This window comes from Centrocercus urophasianus, unplaced genomic scaffold (assembly GCF_019232065.1).
Source record: "Centrocercus urophasianus isolate 14NV4802_14NV808 unplaced genomic scaffold, USGS_Curo_1.0 seq_14, whole genome shotgun sequence".
In the NCBI taxonomy this organism is placed as follows: Eukaryota; Metazoa; Chordata; class Aves; order Galliformes; family Phasianidae; genus Centrocercus; species Centrocercus urophasianus.
Window position 1 is genome coordinate 36,843,570 of NW_024884586.1, and position 23,381 is coordinate 36,866,950.

At 34.9% G+C, this 23,381-nt stretch overlaps 1 protein-coding gene across 9 annotated transcripts in view; it reads right to left on the minus strand.

Moving 5' to 3' along the window:
• EFCAB11 (EF-hand calcium binding domain 11) overlaps window positions 1–23,381 on the minus strand; it is a 97,851-nt gene that overhangs the window by 62,949 nt on the left and 11,521 nt on the right. Inside the window, exon 6 of one of the 9 annotated variants that reach the window (XM_042814182.1) lies at window positions 6,269–6,336. The exons of the other annotated variants lie outside the window; for them this stretch is intronic. Within the exon in view, the coding sequence (XP_042670116.1) occupies window positions 6,297–6,336 (40 nt within the window). The 3' untranslated portion in view covers window positions 6,269–6,296. Of the gene's footprint in view, window positions 1–6,268; window positions 6,337–23,381 lie in introns of those variants that run through there. 9 annotated transcript variants of the gene reach the window in all.

Here is a 23,381-nt window from a genome sequence, read left to right on the forward strand (position 1 = left end):
GTGAAGGGAATTTCACGCCTCTTTCTGTAGGAATAAGAATAGTCAGTTTCTCATCTATTTCCTAATGAATAGATAGTGCTTTAATTTGGAGCTCCAACATCCAGTTTCTATAAAACAAAGAACATTATAGGTTCAAAAAAACAATTATGACAAATTTAGTGTAATGCTTTCACAACTGAGACACTTTAATACCTGAAAAATTCCCTAGGTAACTGGATAAAAAAGAGAAATGAATAAATCAAGATTTCAAGCATAAAAGTTCTTCTATTTTTCCATTTTTTAAACTAATTATTTTTTGGTGGAAAAAATCCCTTAAATGCAATATTGTAATTGAAATGGCAGTACAGTAAGTTTATTTTTTTAATGATAAAACCAAGATTTTGGAAAAATAAAAACAGTATATACTAGTAGCTCATCACATTTGGATGCTACCAAATTTGTGTCGAAAAAGCCAAGGTGTTCGTGTAGCTCACAGAAAATCAGTGAGAAATAATGGTCTAAATGTTAAAAGATCAATATTTGACGTATTCTATTCTTACTAGAGCTGTTGAAAATACCAATACACAACTTCTATAAATAATTGCATTTACATTCTTATATTACCATAATCTGACAATAGAAATGGGATTTTAAAAGGAAAAATCTTTGCTGACCATCATTCTCCAAAAATAATTTTCTTTGCATCTGACCAGCTTTATCCATTTGTGCAGAACATAGTGCATGTGGTGTTTTAGAAATTACACTTTCAATCATCAGCAATGCAATGGAACAAAATACTAAAGTTAAGTGCTGAAAACTGTATCGTGGTGTTTGAAGTCCAGTGAGTAATTATGCAAGACAAGCACCACACATTTCTTGTAAGTGATATTTACCCTTCTTACATCCAACTATTTTACTATTATAGAGGAAAGTCATGTTTTTAATTTGTAGCTTCTTACATTTTTACTATGCGAATCAATGAAGCAATAAATTTGTTTGTAATGAAGGAATATTGCTGCACATTGAAATTTTAATGATAGCAGCATCACAATACAGATTTAACCTGATAACTATGAAAAAGAACAACAGAACCAATTTTATGTACACTCTTACATCCACAAAGAAAACATAGTTTTGATAGGTACAAAATACTATTACTCCTAAATATGACTTTACTGATTAGTAGATCATGCTCAGATAAGTTTATCGTATTTTCAAAATAGATTTCTCAATTTTGTGCAGATAACATTTTGTTTTAATAATCACCTTTGAGTTTTCTATTTTTTTTAATGAACTGTTTTAGAGAAAGTCAACTTTTCTCATGTGCAAATGGACCAAAAAGCAGATATGTAAACTAGTTAAGAAATCAGTTTTATAACTCAACATAGCGTGAACCTACTTGCTACCTGCTTCTCTTCTGTTAACGTAGTGGTGTTTACAACCTGATTCTCCTGCTTTCATTCTTGGAGTTTTTCCTTTCAGCTGAACTCTAAATATTTGTTCAACATTCCTGACTACCTTACTTTTCTTCCTATTGCTTAAAACTTCAATGCTGGTAAAGAAAACAATCTCCTCTATTACTCTGTCCTTCTTACTACTCCTTCCTGAATTCATAACAAAAAGTTTTTGTTCTCAGGAACAGTAGCATCTATACCCCCCCCTCTTTTTTTTTTCCCTCTAGTTGAAAACGATTTAGAAAAACTGCCAATAAATCACTACTATGCTGGTTGGAATAAAAATAATCAAGTGATGAAAATTTGAAATGTACAGCAACAATATTCTTTATCAATATCCACAGGGTGTGAGACATTGTAGGAGTTTACGATTGCTATGAACACCACTCAAATTGCTATAGGAACAATACAGACTGGTATTTTGACACCAGAACATTCTTAGAAAGGATATTTTTAAAAGAATTTTAACTCTGGGAAAATTAACAGTTACTAATGACATTTGCAGCAACCATTAACACATCTACCACTTTTTACACTGCATCACGTATCTGTCTGAGCAAGAAAAAAAGCTATGTTATTTCAGCCTAAAACACACTGCTACACCAGAACTGAGGTTTATAGCACACACAGATAGGATTGTGAAGAAGATGGAAGAACAACTGAGAGCAGAACTAAGACTCACAACCAGAAGGAATAAGGAATCACGTATTTAAAATGTTCAGATAGTAAACTGAGAAAACAAGTCATCCAGCCTTCCTGCCTCACTGCTGGAGTAGAGTATCTGGCTTAACTGATTTGATATTGTATCTTTTGGTAGCTTTGAGCAAGTGATGAGGCTTCTTTGTCAGCTGTTGCTCTGCTTATTTCTTTGGATGTTCTATTTAGAAAGTTCTTTTTAGAAAGCTCACACTAAAAGAAACATCTACTTTGCAAAAATCCAGGAAAGCAAAGTGGTAACTACTTGGTATTAAATAGTAACATTGCTCAAATACAGTATCAGACTGAAAAGGAAGGTCTAATGATGATATTTTTGTCACTCAGAGGAGGACTTCTGGGACATTTCCACTGTTTAGGTTAATAAGTATGTAAAAACATTTGGCCAGGGTTGGAAGGGACCTCAAGGATCACGAACCTCCAGCCCCTCTGCCACATGCAGGGCCACCAACCTCCCCACTTAATAGTAGACCAGGCTGCCCAGGGCCCCATCCAGTCTGGCCTTGAACACCTCCAGGGATGGGGCATCCACAACCTCTCTGGGCAGCCTGTTCCAGCACCTCACCACTCTCATAGTAAAAAAACTTCTCCCTGAGATCCAACCTAAATCTTCCCTCCCTCAACTTAAAACCATTTCCCCTTGCCCTGCTATTACCTACTCTTTCAAAGAGTTGATTCCCTCTCTGTTTGTAGGCTCCTTTTAATTAAGAGCACTGTTCATGGCTGGCTATAAATCTTTTCTTAATATGTGAAGGCTTTAACTAGTGAAAAGAAAATAGAGCATTTCTAAAGATTCAAAAATGTACTTTGTTTCAAATGAGTTTCTACTTGACAGCAATGAAATTATTCTTTTTCCTTATGTTGTCTCAGAAAACCTAAAATTCATCTGATCTCAGGAAGATCATTAATAGGTTCATGGGATTAAAACTCAAAGGGGTTGCTATAACCATAGCCTTTATGAATGAGGTCCCAAAGTTTCCAATCAATAATACCTCTGATTAAGTAAATTATTCAGTTCTTCTTTACAACTAGTCCAACTATTTTTTTTTTTTTTTCTTTTAACTAAGACATAGATAAAACTGCTTTATTTTCAGCAGCCTATGAGGAAGTAAGACCTGCTTTCCACGGGATAGGTATCTATTAAGTGTTTCAATGAGCTGACTTTAGATAAATGGATGAAAGCTAGCAACTTTAATCATATACTATTTTACTCTTGTAAACAGTCTCCTCTGTTATAACCTTGAATTACATATATTATATAATTATATATTATATTATATATGTATATATGATATATGATACTCCATACAAGCAAAGGCTGAGTAACACGAGTCTGTTCAGTCTGAGGAAAAAGAAATCTGAGGGGGGATCTGATAAATAGGAGCTGAGAGGCAAAAAGATGAGGCCAGGCTCTTCTTGGCAGCTACATTTGACAGTTCTTCCCACCAATCTTATGTCCTAAAACCATGCAGGCAAGGTCCATGAGAAAGATGCAAATGTTGCTATTGATTTCATTCAGCATAGAATCATACTTCTTGCATTACGTTTCTCCTATGGTAAACTGAAATGAAAATTACTTTGCCCGAATAACAATGAAAATAGAATAAATCATAAATACAAGAAAAAGCATAAAGTTGTAAAAAAAAAAAAAATATATCACCAAGACTAGCAAAGATCTGGCACAGTTCCAGATCATCCTAAGAATGAAGATAAATACGTACAAAGCAAACACATACAAAAAAAAGATTCCTAGAATAGCAGAAACTCACTAATCAAAAGATTTGCATAATAATCATCCATCTGTATGAAGCACCATATGGCAAACAAGACTATAATTTCACTAAATGTGCTTTCTAGGAGAAACATGTTGCTTGTGTTTTCAACTAAGTAAAAAGAAAAGAAACTCATCATAAGTGGCTGATACACTCAAGCAAGGGGAAACTTTTGATATAAATATGAGCAAGGCAATGGAGGCAGCATGCTGCAATAATCACACAGCTGAAAAATGTATTTTAAGCATGTAACAGAGTATGTAACAAAATAGTTTAGCGAAGAAAAGCAGTGGGCTACTGGTAATGATTAACATGTTCAAATCTTCATAAGATTTATTACATAATTTTAAGTTTCTAACAAACTAAAAGCTAAATTCCAGCCTAGATTTCATCAGTTGCATCTTTAAAAAGTAACACTTTCATATTATTTTCTTACACACATTTGAAACAACAGAAATTGTGATCAAAATTACAAGATGATAAAATTCAGAACTCTTCTGCCTATGTACATGATGAGAACATTAATGTTAACATGAGAGAAAACCAACTTTTGATCATTTATATGATATATGAACCACATGTGAAATTTCTTCCTGAACTGCCCAACAAAGCTTCTAACAGCTTCTTTAAGAAAAGAATCAAATTGTAGCAAAACCATATAAGCTATGCTCCAGTTTATCTTTGTAATATTTAGATAGCTGTATCTCAATCAGAAACATGAATTCACTGATTTTATAGTAAAAAAAATAACTTTAGATAAGCATCTTCATTTGATAAAGATGTTAGGAATGTTGTGGAACTGCACACGCACTGGGAGGTTTTAGTAAATAAGCTAGCACCTTGCTTCAACCACTGCTGAGGAAGCTTTTTTGGAAATATTTTAATTACACTGTGCTTACATAATAGTATTTAAATAAATCATTGGACGTTTTAAAATTGAGTGGCATAGAGAAATGTCAAATCAAGGAAGAAATAATCCGTGTCTTATTGCTGAATGGATCTGTTTTGTAGATTTATAAAATAGTAAATGTGGTGGAGAGTTTCAGTCTTTGAAGAGGAGGGTAGGCAATTTTATTTCAGTAGTCATATCCTCTTAGCTCTCAGGATCTAGCTACATCAGCAGAAGGCCATTCAGTCAGAAGACACAGTAGAAGATAGGACTGATTTTCATGGAATACACTGATTAAATCTTAAGCAACTCATGGGAGAAAAGCAAATAGAAAAATGATAGAGTAAAAGATGGGAGAAACTATATCAACTGATTGGAACTATACAGTAGAATTACATAGAATCTGTTTATTAATCTAGCCTTATATAAGTCAATGCCTAACTGAAACTTTCACCACAAGGAAGTGTCATTTCACTTTAGAAATATCATTTTCACTTTTGTTAAATGAAAGTCCAGAAAATCCTCTGAGAGATTTTGTTTAGGACACAGCGTTTTCGACCTCCCTTTTGACCTCCTTCAATTTTCAATGTTCAATAATTGAAGAAAGTTTTTCTTGAATGGAGGACATTCTTTGTCAACTGACCTTTGAAGCAACAGAAACTGCCACAGAAATTAAAACAAAACTAAACTGGAAAATTAAAGTGGAATATCTTTTCAAATTAATCATAAGAGACGTTACTAAGAACAAGGTTGATCAAATTAAAGCTTCATTTTTCCCACTGGATAAAACCATCCCACAAGTCTGGGACAGTTACAGCTGTTTCTTAAAGAAAAGGGGTGGAAAGGATAATTAGTAATATAGAAGGTAGGGGCCTCTATTTAAAGAATCTCTTTACTGATGGAGTCTTCTCAACTTCCTACATAGTTGTGTCTATCTATCATATTCATTTTAATGAGCTCACCAGAGAAGTCACATCTTTGACCTCCAGAGAGCAAAGATCAAGTTATCAGTTATACTTCTTTCCAAAAAACTCTGAAATCTATTCACATCATGGGCATTACATGACCAATTGTTTTAATTAAACTTAGGCAAACACTGAAAGAAGAGTCAAAGTGACATGTTGCCTAGAGCCTCGGTGTCCATAATTGATTCATCTTTAAATAATTACCATCTCACCTATAAACCTGCCAAAGTATGTTTTAGGGCTCAGGACTCCCTGGAGAGAATAGTGTTTGATTACTAATTGGTGTTGCATTAGAGAAGATGGATGGAGAGGGAGGCTAGGTTTAATGCTACTTCTTCAATGTTGGCATAACAAGCTGGTAAATCTTTTTACACTAGTCTTCACTATTTCTACGTTTCTGCTCACCTATATAACTTGGTTGCTATTATGCAACTATAAGAAAGCTGTATGTACCTGCAGGCTGATGGTTCTCCAGTGACAAAGCTTTTCAAACTACGGCACAGCAGTAATATCAGTTTGCACTTCACCTTTTCTGAGGAGAGTTAATGCAACCAAGACACACACTGCAAATGGAACAAAATGCAAAGCAGAAATAAAAAAAAAAAGTCTGCTTTCTTCACAATTATTTCAGAAAGACAGCAGAAGCCATGTCATGTCTCTGAGTCTTTTCTTTTGCAAAGGTAGATACACCCATACACAATCATCAAGATAACTAGGATACTGAATGCCTTTTAAACAATAAGTTGAAATGGTTAGCACGACAGCTGTAGCTGCTTTTGGCCTACATGATACATACATAATACTATGCTTAAAATAAAAATGCCATGTAAAATCTGTCTCTAAACAATAATTTTTGTCACCAAACCTCACGTCACAGAACAAAATGAAGCACTGTTCAAGTTTTGTGTCACTGGGGAAAACCAGTAAAGAGTGTATCACACCCCACTTCCACCCTACGAGGCACAAGGAACTCAAGTAATTTAGAAAATCACTGCTAGCAAAAGCTCCTGAGTTTGTGTGCATGACCTGCAAGCACAATACAGTGACAAACTCAACCTTCCCTTAAAAGTAGTGTTTCTGAAAGGTGCTGAAATAAAAGACCATTTGATATACCCAAAAATAATAGATTTAAACATGACAGTGTGAATTTCAATATAATACTATCTTCATAAGATAACTATAGTAAAGCCAGTAAATCTCTGGGATCTTATATCATTTACAAAAAGAAAGTATATATAAGCACCTGTTTCATTAGAAATGGAAATTATCCATTCATTTTATATTATATTTATAGGATATTATTGAATTACATGGTTATAAAGACATTTCACCACTTCTGCTACATATCTTCAACTGCCAGTCATTCACTTTTAAACAATACAAGACAATACAATTTTAAAAGCTGGAGGACAAAAATACTGAGTCGAAGATCTTAAAAGCAAACCCTTAATCCTTTTGCAGAATCCACTCCATGTCTAGTGGAGGCAGGAGAATAGAGACCTTTGAATATTAATGAGAAAAGCACTGTTGTGCAACAAGCAAAAATTAATGCTAAGCAAGGTAATGATAAAAACAGCAGTGAGGTTGGAGTTTGTACTGTAACTGTAAAGCATTGAATTGGTTTTGGGGTAAAAAAGTTGATCAGTTATAACCGCAATTAATTCATGGTCGTGCATCCCCCCCCTGTATAATTACATAACCCATGTACACAGTAGAGTTCTATACAATACCACTAACTAAACACAAATGACTGTCAGTAACACAAAGTTGAGGTCCCATGCAAAACCCAACATCTCATGAGCTAGAATCCCACAAAACTGCAGGCAAAGCAGTCATCGCCTCCAAGCTCCAGGGAAAGTTGCCCATAATATTTATAGCAGTAGGTATGCTTCTCCAGAAACATCACAGCTGTTGCTGTGATGCCCTTGCTCAGAACCTTTATCAGCAGTTGCTACCACAGAATTGATTCACGTCTTGCCAGCAAAGCACATGCCTGCGCCAACTTTAACAAAAACATTTTTAAAAAAGCTCTTCTCAGAGTAAATCTTCTCTATTTCACAACAGGAAGTTTGCTACTATCAGGAAGAACTCTACTAGAAAAAAAAAACGTGTTACCAAGATGTAAAATGAAATAGGTTGTGAAGATTTTGTAAGAGCTTTTCTCTTGTATGGACCAAAATGAATATCAAAAAGTATATATCTTCAGCAAAATGAAATTCTTTCCTCCAGTTCTCTTACTACTTTTTTGCTTTACTGCTTCCAAGAGACAGCAAATAAAATTATTTTACTTCATAATAGGAACTAGTATCATGCATCCCAATACAATAATAATGCTTACTGAATTAGAGCTGCCCATTTTGCAGCCTCTTCTCATTTAATTCTAAAATATATTCAATAACCTTGGAAGCTTGAAATTAATATTTATGGAACATTTTGGTACTATAATCTTCCTTGAGAATGGGATCACCTATTCATCACCACAGAATCGCTGAAGTTGGATGGGACCTCTTGTGAACATTTTGCACTTGTTCAAGCAGTGCCAGCTAGAGAAGGCAGTTCAGGATCATCTTGAGTTAAATTTTGAAGATCTCCACAGCAATGTCCAGACTCCACAAAATCTCTGGGCAACTTGTTCTACTGTTTGAAAACTCATATATTAAACTGTTTCCTTGCCTTTTTATCAACTTCAGAGAAGGCAAAAATGCATATGAAAATAATTTTCCAGTAAAAAGCAACCCAAGGTAAAAGAGGAGACATACAAGCTAAGATTAATCTCAACATTATCGTGAAGCAAAATGCAATCATTTTCTCACGATAAATATTATGAAGCATGCTGAATCCAATTTCTCTTGCTTTCTGTGCATTCTCATCTAGTCATTACGCATGCCTGAGCGCTGTCACCTCTGGGAGACATTTTGTTGCTGTGTTTATATACAGAGTTCATTGTTTCAAGTACTCTGCAAGTCAGATTAATTAAAGCATTCATTTTGTTTATTTCACTGCTGCTGAATCAAGGCAGACCTACATCTTGTAAGAATAGAAGTTCTTTACACTTCTACTTCAGAGCATACAAAGTATGTTATCACATATGAAGTAATTGATTTTCCACATAGGGACCAATTATAAAATGTGAAGGAAATTGATACTGATACCACATCTTCAAGAGGACCAAGCAGAAGCAGTAACAGAGCAAAGACACTTATTACTTATTTTTGGCCCCTTGCAGAAGTCTTGAAGAATTATATGTTCACATTCTTGTTAGAATACTGATACACACTGAATAAAACTTAAATGTTTCCTTTCTCTCCATCAATTAGTGATTGTGATCAGAAGGTCCTAGACCTTCTCCAATTTGTTTTTTTTGGGGGGGTTGGTTTTTTGTTTTTTTTTTTTTTTTTTTTTTTTTTTTACTCTTTTGCTTCTACTGTAGAAAAGAAGAAAAACCTTAGCATTGCTGGCCTGTTCTTGATAGGCTTACAGAATTGGTGTTTCATGTATAAAGGGATAGCAAAGATTTTTGTAGGCATTTACAAACAGGATTGCAGGAACTGACGTTATCACACAAGTGAAATCACCAATAGCTATGCAAACAACATGAAAACTGAGGAAAGAAAGCAAGCAGTATTACTACTAACAAAGTTTTCTTTTGGTTTTAGGTAATATTGTGTTCTGGCAAACAGCAGTAGATTGATTTCTTCATTGTTTTTAGGAGGGCATTTGTTTTTACATAGAGTTCTTAAAGAATAGTGGCCAACTTAGCTTGGTATAGTAATACACTGCTTATCGCTGGTTTTAGTTAAAGCAGATTTTTGTTTCAGCATTAGTAATACAAAATTGTATAACTAAGTTTAATATAAAACTGTTTTGCTTAAATAAATATCTTCACACTTAAATATGTTACATTCTAACTATCCAGAGAATTTCCTATATGTCAGTACTCTAGAGAACTGTATGTTGCTGCTCATCATGACCCTGCTAAGGTCAAGACAGACAGTGAGGTAAAGGCAAACACCACTGGAACTAGAACTAGAAACTATCAAGTAAATAAACTCCACATGCAACCTGTGATGAAGATTTTATATGGCTTCCCAAGTTAACAATGGGATTTTCCTGCAAATTTATACTTGAATATATACCTATTACATATCTTCAAAAATACATGTTAACCTGCATACCTTTTGCTTGTCACCAAGTTTCTGTCATAGTTGGTTTTTTGTTTTTATAGAAGATATGCTTTTCACAGCCTATTAGTCTGGAAATCCCAGTACTTATTGGTGGGGTAAGACTTAAAGATATTGTAACATGAAAACAGCTTACAGCTTGATTAATCACACATTGATTTTGCCGACAGTATACTTTGTATACAGAATGGACTGAACAAGGAATAAAGCCTCACACTCAAAATAAGGATAAAACAACTACTGAACAGATGCACATTAATCGGTTTCACTTGATGATTCTGAATGAAGCCATGAAACAGGAATTCTTCCTTGAAAACAGAAAGGAGAGCAATGTGTGATGGCATAACTAAAGTCTGTTACAAAACATATGATCTCAAAGCGTCTCAAACACAACCACACAGCACGTGCACCTTTGATTCTGCAGCCATAATATTCTTTTATAATAAATTTTATAAACATAGTTTTAGAGGTTTTAAATCAAGCGAAGGTAATAGCATTCAAATAAATTATGATTAGTTTGAATTTACAGCTTCTTAACAAAATATGTATACATATATATTTAAATACATCAACAACTTATCCTTGTATGAGGAATTGGAGCATGCTAATGATGTTCTAAAATCCTGCTGGGATTAGGGAATATTGCATCTCAAGATTCTTGAGATTCCAAATTATTCTCTATTTCTTGGTGCAAATTTCCAAAAGAGTACATCAGAGTCCTTCCTATAAACTTTAGATTTCAGCACCTTGTTATACCATACCTTTGATTCAAGTCATTGTTCAATTATCAGTCATAACAAATTTATAAAACTACAGCTGAGCAACAGGACAGAACTTAATTCAGACTGATTTCTTCTGCTTAGTAGTGTATTTTTTTAAATAACTCATTAGGTACTTCATAAAAATAAAATTCAGAGAATACCAGCATCACAGGGATTGGATGGGACTTTGGGATATCATCTAGTCCAATCCCCTGCTAAATACAGATTCCCAAAATGAGGTTGCACAGGACAATGTCTAGGTGAGTTCTGAATATCTCCAGAGAATAAGACTCCACAATCTCCCCAGGCAGCCTGTTCCAGGGCTCTACCAACCTCATGTAATAACAGACGTATAATGCAGTATTTTGCAGCAATTCATTATATACAAATAGTAAACTTTGTAAAAGCATTAATGATTACGATACGGAAGCACTCAGTGTGGCTGCTGAGGAATATCATTTTGTCATGAGGAAACTGAGGCACAAACAGCACAACAATTCACAGAAGAGTGTGCAACAACGTTTGGCATGTATAAAAATCAGAGATCATTTCATTACTCATACAAGACAATCATTATAAATATATTCAGTGATCTGTGTGTTAGGCACCTATAGCATAGCTTTCTAAATCATTAGTCCAGAGGAAAAAGAAATTCAAAATCATATTTGAAGCCACAAGTGCAAAACTGTATTACAAGGAATCTTATCTAAGCACTAGGAAATTAACCCTTAAAAGCAATATCAACACACTTTTGAGAACTGAGTCAGAAGTAGAATCTTTGGGCAAACAGGATTCCGGCTGCAAGAGAATGGTACTACAGCAGATGCTCATTTGAAATAATTAAAAATTTATGTTAATTCTACATTGTACATAAGTTTTATTATTTATATTTTAGTTGTCTTTTTTCCCCACATTTTTCTTTACAGTATTCACATTGGGAAAATCTTGTTTCCTTATGGAAATTTATATTAGGGAACTAACAGATAAAGTTGCTGCCTATTTTTTTTTTTTTTTTCAGCTATTGTCGTGGGGAAAAATAGTCACCAGACAATAAAGGAACTTTAATATTAATCCTAACATTCTTTAAATCTGTTCTTTCTCCATCTTTGCTTTCTCATCTTTTTTTTTTGCATTCCTAATTATTATACTGTACCATGTCATGCATATGCCTCTTTCCTTTAATTACTTTTTGTACTTACTTGTTCATCCACATTTTTACTGCTAGTCGCTAAGCAACATGCATAACATTAAGACATACATTCATTTATCTTTTAACACATTCTACTTCCTATTTGTGTCATTCTTTTTCAATACTTTATCCCACTCAATTTTACTGGTTTCCACATTCTTTTATGCTTGTTAAGAGCAAGTTGACTAAAAATACCTGTACAATTCTTAATATAATTCCCAAACAGCCAATATAGAATGATTTCTCATTTTTATCACTACAAAAACTGAAAACTGTTGATAAAGAAATCATTGCATAATAAAAAAGGCATTAATAACTTATGCAGAGGTATGAAATCAAAAATAGGATAAAGGCTACCAGGAATGGACCTACTAGAAGGGCAAAAGACCACATAAGTTAATGTAAGTTTCTCCTGTTTTCATAAACATGACAGGGTCCTGGAGATAAATAAAGTGTAAGTTAGATACAGTTGTGAAGAAGAAGCTAACATGGGACTTAAAAAGCAGAATATCTTTGATAAACCAATTAAACCAAGGATTAGGAATGGAAAGCTTTGATCCTGTAACTGTTTCTTGAAAGCTATACAGAATAGCCAACAGGTTGACTTTACTGAACTTTTTTTCTGAAAGATTTTTAAGAGTATATATGGACATTACAGGTGTCTACTTGTAAGAATTCATATTAAAAAAAAAATCAACATCTTGGTTATAAACGAATACAGAATATAAAAGAAATTCAACCATCTGTCATGTTTCCAGTCGTGGAATACCCAAAAAAACCCACAGGGTTATGGTAGGCTAAGAAGTGGCTAACAGAACCCAGAGAATTTAGTCTTGCTAAATAATAGATACTATTAGCATCAAAGCAATTTTTTCCCTTCTAAAAACAAAACTCTTAGAGAAGAAACAAGACGCTTAATGTACAGAGAAATTCTGCATTCTAGCCTTCTACAGATTTCCTGTATCTATCGTAACAGCCAGATTCTCCAGCAATTTTTCTTTTTACAACATTTCCAATCTCCATACCCCTCCACCTCTTCCTTTTTCTTGCACAGTCTCCTCTGTGTTTGGCTAAGAGGCAGTATACATCACAATCAATTGAAGCTATATAATTGTAACCAAAGCAGTATATGAAGAAACAAAAAACAGAGGTAGCATTGGTCAGAAGTCACAATGTGGAATGAGGAATCAACGTGCCTGCAGACTCCAGAGTAGGCAGTATTCTGCAATTTGCTTCAGCAATTCTTGTTATTAAATATTTATTCTACTTGCTAGCATACAGATAGGCCCTTCAAAAGGCCTTTGATTAACTTTGAATTGAACTGTGCAACAGTGTGCCCTCTTCAGCCAGAAGTATGTTTGAGCACTGAAGAAGCTTTATTTCTATATAGTTTTCCTGTTGAATCCAAAAACCTTGCTTCTTTCTTAGCCCTTTACCAAACCCCATATGTTTAAAAGGGGTGCAGAAGAAGGGAGGAAAGATTGAGTTGTAGCAACATAACAATTTCTGCTAACACTTTCTTTAGTATATAACGCCATTCATTATACCATCAGCACGATTCATTCTATTCCAGTGTTAGATCAATTGCTCTCCATTCCCCAAATTTTTCAGTAAATATTTAATGTCAAACTTGGTTTAAAGTAAAGCATTCTACTTTCCCCATCTCATTTACATGTCAGGCTTCTGGCACTTATTTATAAAGTACAGGTGTAAATTTTGCTGTCTTTTTAATTAAAAATGTATTTATCTATAATCATTTACATATGTACATTCCTTCACTGCTGCTGCCTGCAAAGCAGGCCCTGCATAAAAAAAGCCAAAGTCCTACACCATCAGGAGCCACAGGCAGCACCAGCCTTGCAAACAAGGCGACCAGATCACAGAATCTGTATCTTTATGGTCAGCAACAAATAAAACAATATAAAGGACAAAAGTATTCAATTTTTTAAAACCTATATGGAGAACATTTTCCATACTTATATTCTAACTACCAACACTGGTTAGGGAAATCTGTGATTTCTGAACACCAGTGACTTGGCATTAGAAGCTAGTCACTAAGAACTCTACCCAGTTCTGATATCTTTATGTGTATATGTGAGGCATGATCATTGTTTACTTTCCTCTAAATGAAGGACATGTGCAAATGCAAAGAACTTGACTCCCAGAAGGGGCTGTCTATGAAAAGCTTCCAGTCAGAACAGTCAGGATTTAAAGCATGAACAATTGAGAAATGAGCCTGTACAACAGCAGCTGTGCTATATATGCATGTGAAAATAAGTATAATACACATTAACTAAAAATCAATCTACAGGAAAAAGAACAATACTTAGGCGAAGGCAGGAGAACAAGTTAGTTAACTACAGTCTTGTTAATTAAATGCATCAGTGACTCCTTATTGACCTTTTCCACTATATGGCCCCAGATCAGACTGCATTTTTGAAGCACAGTTTGTCTGGATGAAAAAGTTAGCTTAAAGAATTATTAACATTCCGACACAAGAAAACATAAGAAATAGAGGAAATAGTTGATAAAATTCTTCCAAATAAAATTTTGAAATGCCTTTTTAATTATTCTATAATGTTTCTGGCTTTTTGTTTGTTTGTTTTTTCCCCCCAGAATTATTCATTTACCAATACAGAATTATTGTAAGAAACAATTTATTAGGTTCTTCTACTGGAATAACAGTCACGCTGAAAAATTCCAGTCACAGTATGTTATGTATGTTTATGTATAAATAGAAGACTGCCATTAAGTATTTATGTTTGCTTCCATAGGTAAAGAACCAACATTGCATTTGGCACTGTGCTGCATGTACCATGCTTGTGTTACTCATGGGGAAAATAACAGTAGGTAAAGAGGCACAGAAAGAAGAAGAGAACCTTCTGTCAAGTCTACTATTTAGATACGAGAGACAAACACCTTCTATTTATTAGAAGAATCAAGAGATACTGTCAGCAACAGTAGATGAGATTAATCAAAACTATCAATCAAGAGAACAAGCATTCTTCATTCACTCATTTCCTAAAATTCTTTGATTTAAAAGATGTTAACAACACTAGAAGTTTATAACTAGACATGCACATAGAACACAGCAGGCATAGCACCAGGTGACTAGGAAAAGATAAAATAAAACCCCAACACAAGATAAAACTGCATTCTTTGGCTTCATTCATGGCTTACTTTCAGCAAACTCATAACTCACCTGGAAAGTAAGACTTCAAGAAGGATTGAAATAATCTCTTTACCCACTTCTGCAGCCTATTTGACATCACGGAGTGATGTGTTTACCCAGTGAGGAAGACTTGAATTTGTTCCCATAGCTTTTGAAATATAAGAAATACGAACCTCACTTCGTAAGCAATTTTCCAGGGGAGGAAGGACCTCTCATCATCCTCACTGAAACGTGGGATGGAATCTCCACAAGAACCATTTCCCCTGCAAACAGCCGTGCTGAGGGGCGCCGCTGGAGCTGGGAACTCCTCCCCAGCCCAGCTTTTCTGCTCAGACACCTCCCAGCACCCAGCCAGCACCAACCCAGCTCACCTGGTCACTGCCCAGCTGACGCACAACGCCGCAGCGCTGCTCCCAGTGGGCTCTAAAGGAGGATCTTTGTAAGCAATACATTGTTGAACACATACTTCGATGCCTTCTACCTACTTAATTCTGACAACAGTCAGTAGGTTGTCAATCAAGTAACTGAAACAAGTAATTGAAATATAGCCCTGCAAAATTTTAGTCTTACTGAAATTGGTTTTCAGTTTCCAAACCAATTAATTTATACTTCCTTTAAGATCTAAACATTTAATCAAATTTTGTAAACACAGCAATTTAACTGGTATATAAGATTTCACAAGGGAAAAGAATAGCACCCTAATTAAATACAAAGAGTTGATGATTGTCAGAAGAGATCTTGAATTGTGCAAGGAAAACGGGAGGAAATCCCTCCTCTGAGCCACCAACAACCTGGATCAGGAATGTGCTTCAAGGCTCTAAAGCCTACTGGCACAAGATTATTAACTTGGAGAAAAAAAAATCCTGAATTAGGAAGAAGCATTTTCTAAACTGTCAAAAGTATTTTTCAAAGTTCAATATTTGCTAAGCATATGTAAGGATTGGGAGTAGATTGAATTCTCTGGTAAAACTCATACAGGGTGTTACCATGGTATTGGTATGGTATTTCCCATATCAAGGTAGAGAGATTATGTCATGCCAGGTAGACCTAACACAGGACATAGTGCATTGATGGTACATCATATTTTGACAAAAGGAGTTTGTGCTCATTTTTTTCTTGTTAGTAACTGTCAGGCTGAATCCAGCCATACATAATAATGAAAAGATGTCACATCAGGTTACTGAGATGACGCATCACATTATGACAGATTTGGAAACTCTAAAATTCAATAGCCTTAGCTAGGCTGTGAAAAAACCTAAAATAATTCAGTTAGAAGAGTCTGCATTCAATGCGAAGGTTGAAATTACAGTTGTACAATTCAAAGGTTCGGAACCTGGATTGGGATAGTTCATAGTTGAAATGCATCTGTGAGTTTTATACGGAAAACTGTAGCGGCCTATATTAGTGAAAAGCTCCTAAGCAGTATGAGAAAATTCCTAGAGAAAAAGATTGTCATTCTAAGGAAACATGAGAATAACAATAGAATGTTTGACAAATAGACGTCTACCTCCCCCACCTCCTTGCCTATTACGGTGGTCATCATTGTGTTCAAAATAGTAATTACAAAGCACTTTAACCAATAACATCATTATTTCCCCCCTATATCTTCTTACTAATCAACATAGACAAAGAAAGAAAAATAGGGGAAAAAAGCAGTGAAATAATAAGGATAGGGTGAGATGGAATGAAAGATTAGAAATTATAGGACTTAGTATTCTATGAATTAGTTACCAATAGAATAAAAAGTCACTTTTTTTGCAAAGGAAAAGAATTTAGTGTGAATCCATTACCTTCTGTATTACTGCTACAGAACAGAAACACGGCATTGAGAAAACATAAGTTGTGATTTCTGATCAGATTTGAGAGAAGGAAAAGGGGCAATGAAGGCCTTTTCACAAAAAGCTCTTTTCAAGCAAAAATCACAAGAGGATATGTTTCTCCAGGTTATGCAGCAGGTAATCACTGTGAGGATGTTTTCAAGGATGATTATTAACAAAGGCTTCTGACTGACTATCATTTTACTGGGAATATCTAAAAACTGTTCTCAATGGGAGGAAACCGAACCCTCATGACTCTACTGAACCAATGAATTGAATAAAGCTTTTATGGAGTACCAGCTCACTGGCAATGACACTGAAGTTTTGCGTGAAAGCCACATATGCTCATTCTTATATTTAGATGCACCATCCTTGTAAGTGAAAAAGTTAGGAAAGGCATAAAGACCTCAAAAACACAGAAAGAGATCATTAGAAGAACTGGTGATAAAGCTAACAACATTTGTTAATTCAAATTATCAATGAATTTTTATCTGCAGCAAAAATCAGTGAAGCGCTCTCAAGCATTATCTTAGCCATATTCAATCACCAGACAGTCACATGAGATGAGTGTTTCCTGGCAGAAAAAACCCCCACTATCATTATCTCTTTAGCACAGGACACATTTTATCCAACATGTACTCAGGCTTGATGCCAACTACTGAACTACACAACAGCAGTAATCCAACTCTACCATTTCAGTTTGTGCTCTACAACAGGTGAGCACATTTCTGAGTCTTACGATCATTCCCCAAACCATAAAGATAATCAGTTTCACATCTCCATGCATGCCATAGTTCTTAAGACTGTGGGGTGTTAGATGCTTGAAATATTTTTGTCACCTAGAAAAACAGACCTCATTTATTTAAGATGAAGAGAACTCAGGTTTTGGAATCTATTATTTCATGTAAGTATTACATTTGTTCAGTAAAAATTACAAAATCTCTGTGAAAAAAACAGTACTCAGAGTATTGTATACTCAGAATGTGACCCTAGTGCCTAACTCAGTCTCTCAAGTGCTACTATGACTTCCGGGTTTGTTGTGTTGTAATAGAAATCTTAGAAGCATAAAACCATCTGGTCCAACATAATTTTGAAAGTGGGGCCTTAGATTAAGCTATCCGTGGCCCTGTGAAGCTGACCATTGAATATTTCCAGTGTTGGAAGAAAGGAGATTCTACTAACTTCTGTGGAACTTATTATAGACATAACTCCTCACAGTGAAGATTTTTTCCCCCCCAGATTCAGACAATTTCCCCTGAAGCAACTGTGTATAATCAATGAATATTAAGATGTTATGATTACAAAATAAACAAGAGAGTTAGGCAAAGCAGATTATGATAACAAAAGAGAATAGACAGAAAGCTTACCCCTACCCTGGGCTCACTTACAAAACTCCAGCAGAGCGGATCTCCAGAAGAGATCCTTCCCCACTGGCAGCCAGCTCTTAAATGGGTCTAGGAGAGGTGGCACCAGGCTCCACCACTTCTGGCAGCACAGGGGAATTGCCTTCACCTGTGCTCCTGCGGCTGACTCATGGCTCACCTCAGGTGATCAATCAGAGGTTCAGGCCACAATTCAGCAGTTCCCATACAAACTGGTATATATTACTCTATACCATGGTACATTCTTGCGCTATGCTGGGGCCTTTTTACTGATTGAATCATTTTCAATTATGAAGAATCATTTTCTGTAACATTATTAATCCACCAAAACACAAGACAGAGCACAGGTTTAGCGTTATCTATAATCTTTTTTCTAGGATTCCATAAGTAAAAGGTGATAATCAGTTTTAATCAATCTTACTTTATACATAAGTTGAAAAAACTCAGTGGATAAATTTTAAACATCAAGAAACCACCTTAAATTTAGTCACTATTTAGAGCATAATATTTTTCAAACTCATGAGGGAAATGATACAAAAACCAAATACAATAGAAATGAATCTGCATAAACAAATAATTCTGTGAATGGTAGAAACAATAATGCCTGATCTCCCATAATTTGCATCTTATGATTGACTGACTTCAGAGTCTATTGTGGAATCTTTGTTTAAATCTCCGCAGTTAGGTTTCATAGGGTCTTCCTTCCATGTTTGCTCTGCTGTTTCTTAAAATTCAATAGCTCATGTAATGGCCCTCTGCTTTATTGGGGGCACCTGTAGCATCTCTCTCTTCCTATTTGTTCCTCTATTTTTATGAAATTCAGAAAAATCCTATTATTTCTTTGATCTCAGCTTTGATATTTTGCTGAAACCAGCCTGTAGGCTCAAAAGGTATCAGTGAGAGGACATGCATTAAAATAGAAGTTTTATAAGAAATTAGTTTTTAAAAAAATCACAACTTCTTACAAAGCTTGATCATGAAGACTATTACAACCTAGCCAAATTTAGAAATACAGGGATTGCTAAGAGCTATTTCAATGCTATTTTGTTTTTATCAATATTAAATTAATAGTGTTTAATTATTTAATAGTAATTATTAAAATATTAATTTTATTGTTAATTTAAACACAATAGTGAAGATTAAATAAAGAGTCACACTGCAATTACTTAATACATTGTAAGTACCATCAATTAACACGTTAGCATTTACTAAATCAAAATATAATTCAGCCTGTTACATCGAAAACAAGCAGACTTCAGATTTCTTGCTATTAAGTTCTGTCATCATGTAACTACACAAAAACTTTTCAACTATGCAGCAATTCTGATGTTGATTAGCTTTCTCAACATGCAGCAAGAAAAAGAACATCTAAAGCCAAAGAAAACTAGCTAACATTTTGACACTGCAGCATTTTCATGCTGCAGAATTCCGTCACAGTTTTTTCTACCATAAAGGGACCCCAGACTTCGCAAACACTTTCTTGCTGCAAATCTGTTGTTGCTTTCATTACCTACTACTGGTTAAAGTTAAAAAGAAAAAAAACCACCTGTGTTTCAGTCTGTCAGCATACTTGAAATAAAAAATGCCATTTATTTTGGTAAAAATCTTTTATTCTTACCTCTGGAGAAAAATCTACATTTAATAAAAAGCACACTCAGAGCTGAAGGAACATTTTTGCCTATAGGCTAGAAGTGCTTGAAAATTAACAAGAATTTCTCTAATCTAATGGTGATTCAGTAGTTTATCTGAAATGAGTTTGGAAGGGTCAGTCTTTTTGAGGGTTTCTATCATCCAATGCAATTAAAAATAATCAGCAAATTGAATAAATACAAGCTACTGCTAAAAACTGTTTCACAGTTGAGGCGCGTTAGCAGGTGAGGCAAAAGATACCTGTACCGCTATTATCTCAGTCGTTATTCATAAAAAAGTCTTTCACATTGTGAATTTGGTCTATTTTATAGCTGACATACTTTAATATTTTTAATTACATGTCACAGCTTTATCCTGTTTGAAAGAAACTGTCTAAAAACAGAGCCCTGAGGATATGACCAGCTAAGCACTCACTGTGGTATTAGTACATTTTAATAAGTTGCAATCCCATGAATATAACTGCTGAGCAGTGCTTGTACAGCAGCCAGACTTCCTTTTTCCCCACTCTGCCAGCCTTGTGTGAAGTCTGGAGGTGGGCAAGAAGCTGGGAGAGGACACAGCTGACTGAAAATGACCAAAGGGATGTTCTGTGCCACATGGTACTCTGAGGCCCTACTTTCAATGTGCCTGCTGGTAGAAAGCAGTGAATTAATGCCTTATTTTGCTCTGCTTGCAGGCATAGCTTTGTTTCACTCGTTAAAATGTCTATCTCAACCAACAAGCTTTTTCAGTTTTGCTCCTCTAATTCTCTATCCCATCCCACTGCCAGGGGAGCACTCGAACCATGGAGTGGGTGCTTAGCTGCTGGCCAGGTTCAACTAGCATTACAGAACTATTTTTTCAGATGTTTATAGATAGGAATACAAATGGAAAAACATTAATAATTACGCAAAATACATATCAACTTTTAAGGTCACTTCTGCTTTAGTTAGCCCACTCAGAAATATAGTTTTGGAAAAGCAGACTTTTGCATCCTGTTAAGGAGAAACTCTATAACGCAGACATGCATATTGAATATAGTCCAAGAAAAATTCTTGAGAGAAATAATTAAATGAATTGCTTTGTATAAATTAACTCTCCCTCCTGAGATGAGCATTTCCTTTCTTTCTACTAGTTACTTATGAAGTGGAATTTCTGCACACAAACACACACTACTGCTGTGCTGTTATAAATATTAGGTCTTATCCGTTAAGCTCTGTTCTTCTGAATCAGATACAAGACATCTTCCGATTATTTTTTTCCCTTTCAGATTCTGCTCTTTATGACAGCTGTTGAATTGCCTTCACTCCACAAGCACCAACAAAGGACAGGCAAGAATATGCTGGCTTACTCTTACTTCATGTCTCCCTGGAATCACATACTGATTATAGAAAAGTCGTCTTAACTCCACTCCCCGATAAAAGACTATGTAGATGCAGAGTCAGGCCTTTTACACCGCGATCTTCAATCTAGCTTACCATCTTCTTTTACAAGTTCTAAAGCAACTGTTAATTAGTAGTGGGTATGGAACAAGCTTTTAACCAATTAATTGAAAAAAAAAAAGAAGTCTGCATACAGATATGCATGGGTAGACCAAAAAATTTCCTTTCTAGTAGAGATGGCTCTCAAGAGGTAAAGAAAAAAGACGCGTATAGGTAATGTGTGATAATATGAAAGGCTGCAAGACAGTTGCTTAAGAAACAAGAACAACAAAGGAATAAACTACTGCAGGCATCACCAGAGCTGGAATGACATTGTACTGTGTACTATGTTTCCATGGCAACTAGCCATAGGAAAATGAATGTTTCATATTCACTGTGCTCTGCAGTATGTGTCTATAAATCAAACTTGCATAAAAGAGCATAAGATTTCCTCCATGGGGTTGCTCTGAAAACCAGGTTATTTTTTTCATTATTAGATAATTACATGAAAGAAAAACACAATTAGGTCATTTTTTTGTATGGAAAGTACCAATGCATATAAGAATACTAGTATACCCCCAGTGTCAGTCATCCTATCAATCTAAGAATACAGCAGTGTAAAACGTTGATCATGAATGCCTTCATTTCTTCCTTTAGATCTGATTTATGCTCGTTAGCTTTAAAAACTGAATGAGACTTTTCTGCCCATTTTTGGGCTTTAGAACATTTTTCATCTTTTAGGGACTCACTCACATTCACATGCAATTGGTTTTCAGCTCATTTCTGTTACTATTTCCATTATCATAGTCAGGATTTACCATGCAAACACCTATTTTCTCTAAACAGATGACAAAACTAAGACAAATATTTTCTTACCAGTTTCAATTAATAATATTGTATAATTCTAATTCATACTAACATTACTTAAATGTTTTCTAGAATTTGAATCTACTTTTAAAGACAACATGCTCACTTGCAGACAGTAATTTATCACAAATTATTACTTCAAAGAATGTGTCACATTTCATATCAACACTGCTAAATGCACAACAACAGTGTTATTATAAAGAAATTATTTTCTCTGTTAAGCATCAAAAAGAGCCCCACTATGAAAGAACATATCATCCCATATCACCACATCATTTACCTTCGCAGGTTGTTCTGCAGCTCAAAGAATGTTGAGCTTTCACTGCACAATGGCACTTTAATGAAGTGAATACTGGGCACGCAAGAATTAAGTCCATAGAAATGCAGTATCAGCTCAAAACCAAGAAACATGACACTACTGTTAATTTAAAATTGATGCAAGATTACAGTCAGTTAATAAAATCGAGATAAACTGAATTTCACCTACATTTTGTAAAACTTCAGCAACAATTGCAGTATACTACTGAAATTTGTAAGAAAACAATCCATCAGGAGAAAGAATGCCTATATTAAATATTTTACAGTAAGAGATGAAAATATATTTTGCCTATTCCCATTCCAGTTTAAAAAAAAAAAACACCAATAACCAAAGCCACTTACTATATTTAGAAACACTACTGAATTGAAGTATCTTTTGTATTTTATAAAATAGAGCACTTAACATCCCAACCTGAAGCTCGATTACCAAGTCATACTAATTCACTACATCTTTTAACATTACACAGCGTTAAAGTAAAGCAGAGGCAGTAACTGTGTTTCATAGCCCAGCATTCTAATAAATACAGCACATAACAGGTCACAAACTCATGTATTGAGTTCACAAAGCCTGAAAACTGAAACTCTTCTGACATTGTCCGAGTTTGCCTGTCCTGCTTGAAGCTTTCTACTTGCTTTGTCTCTAACATCAGTTCTTTTAAGGGTCAGGATAGTATACCTAATTTGTTGTTCTTGTGTTTATACAGCACAAACATAGAATAAATTCTTGTTACTTCAGTCTATTTAAAACTATGTAAAATTAAATATTCATAAGTTTACGATAATGGTGTAGAGAAATACCAACCCAGCTTCACAGCAGAGACCTTCCAAAATAAGACACACTACTCACAGCAGAAGAGCACAGCATGGAACG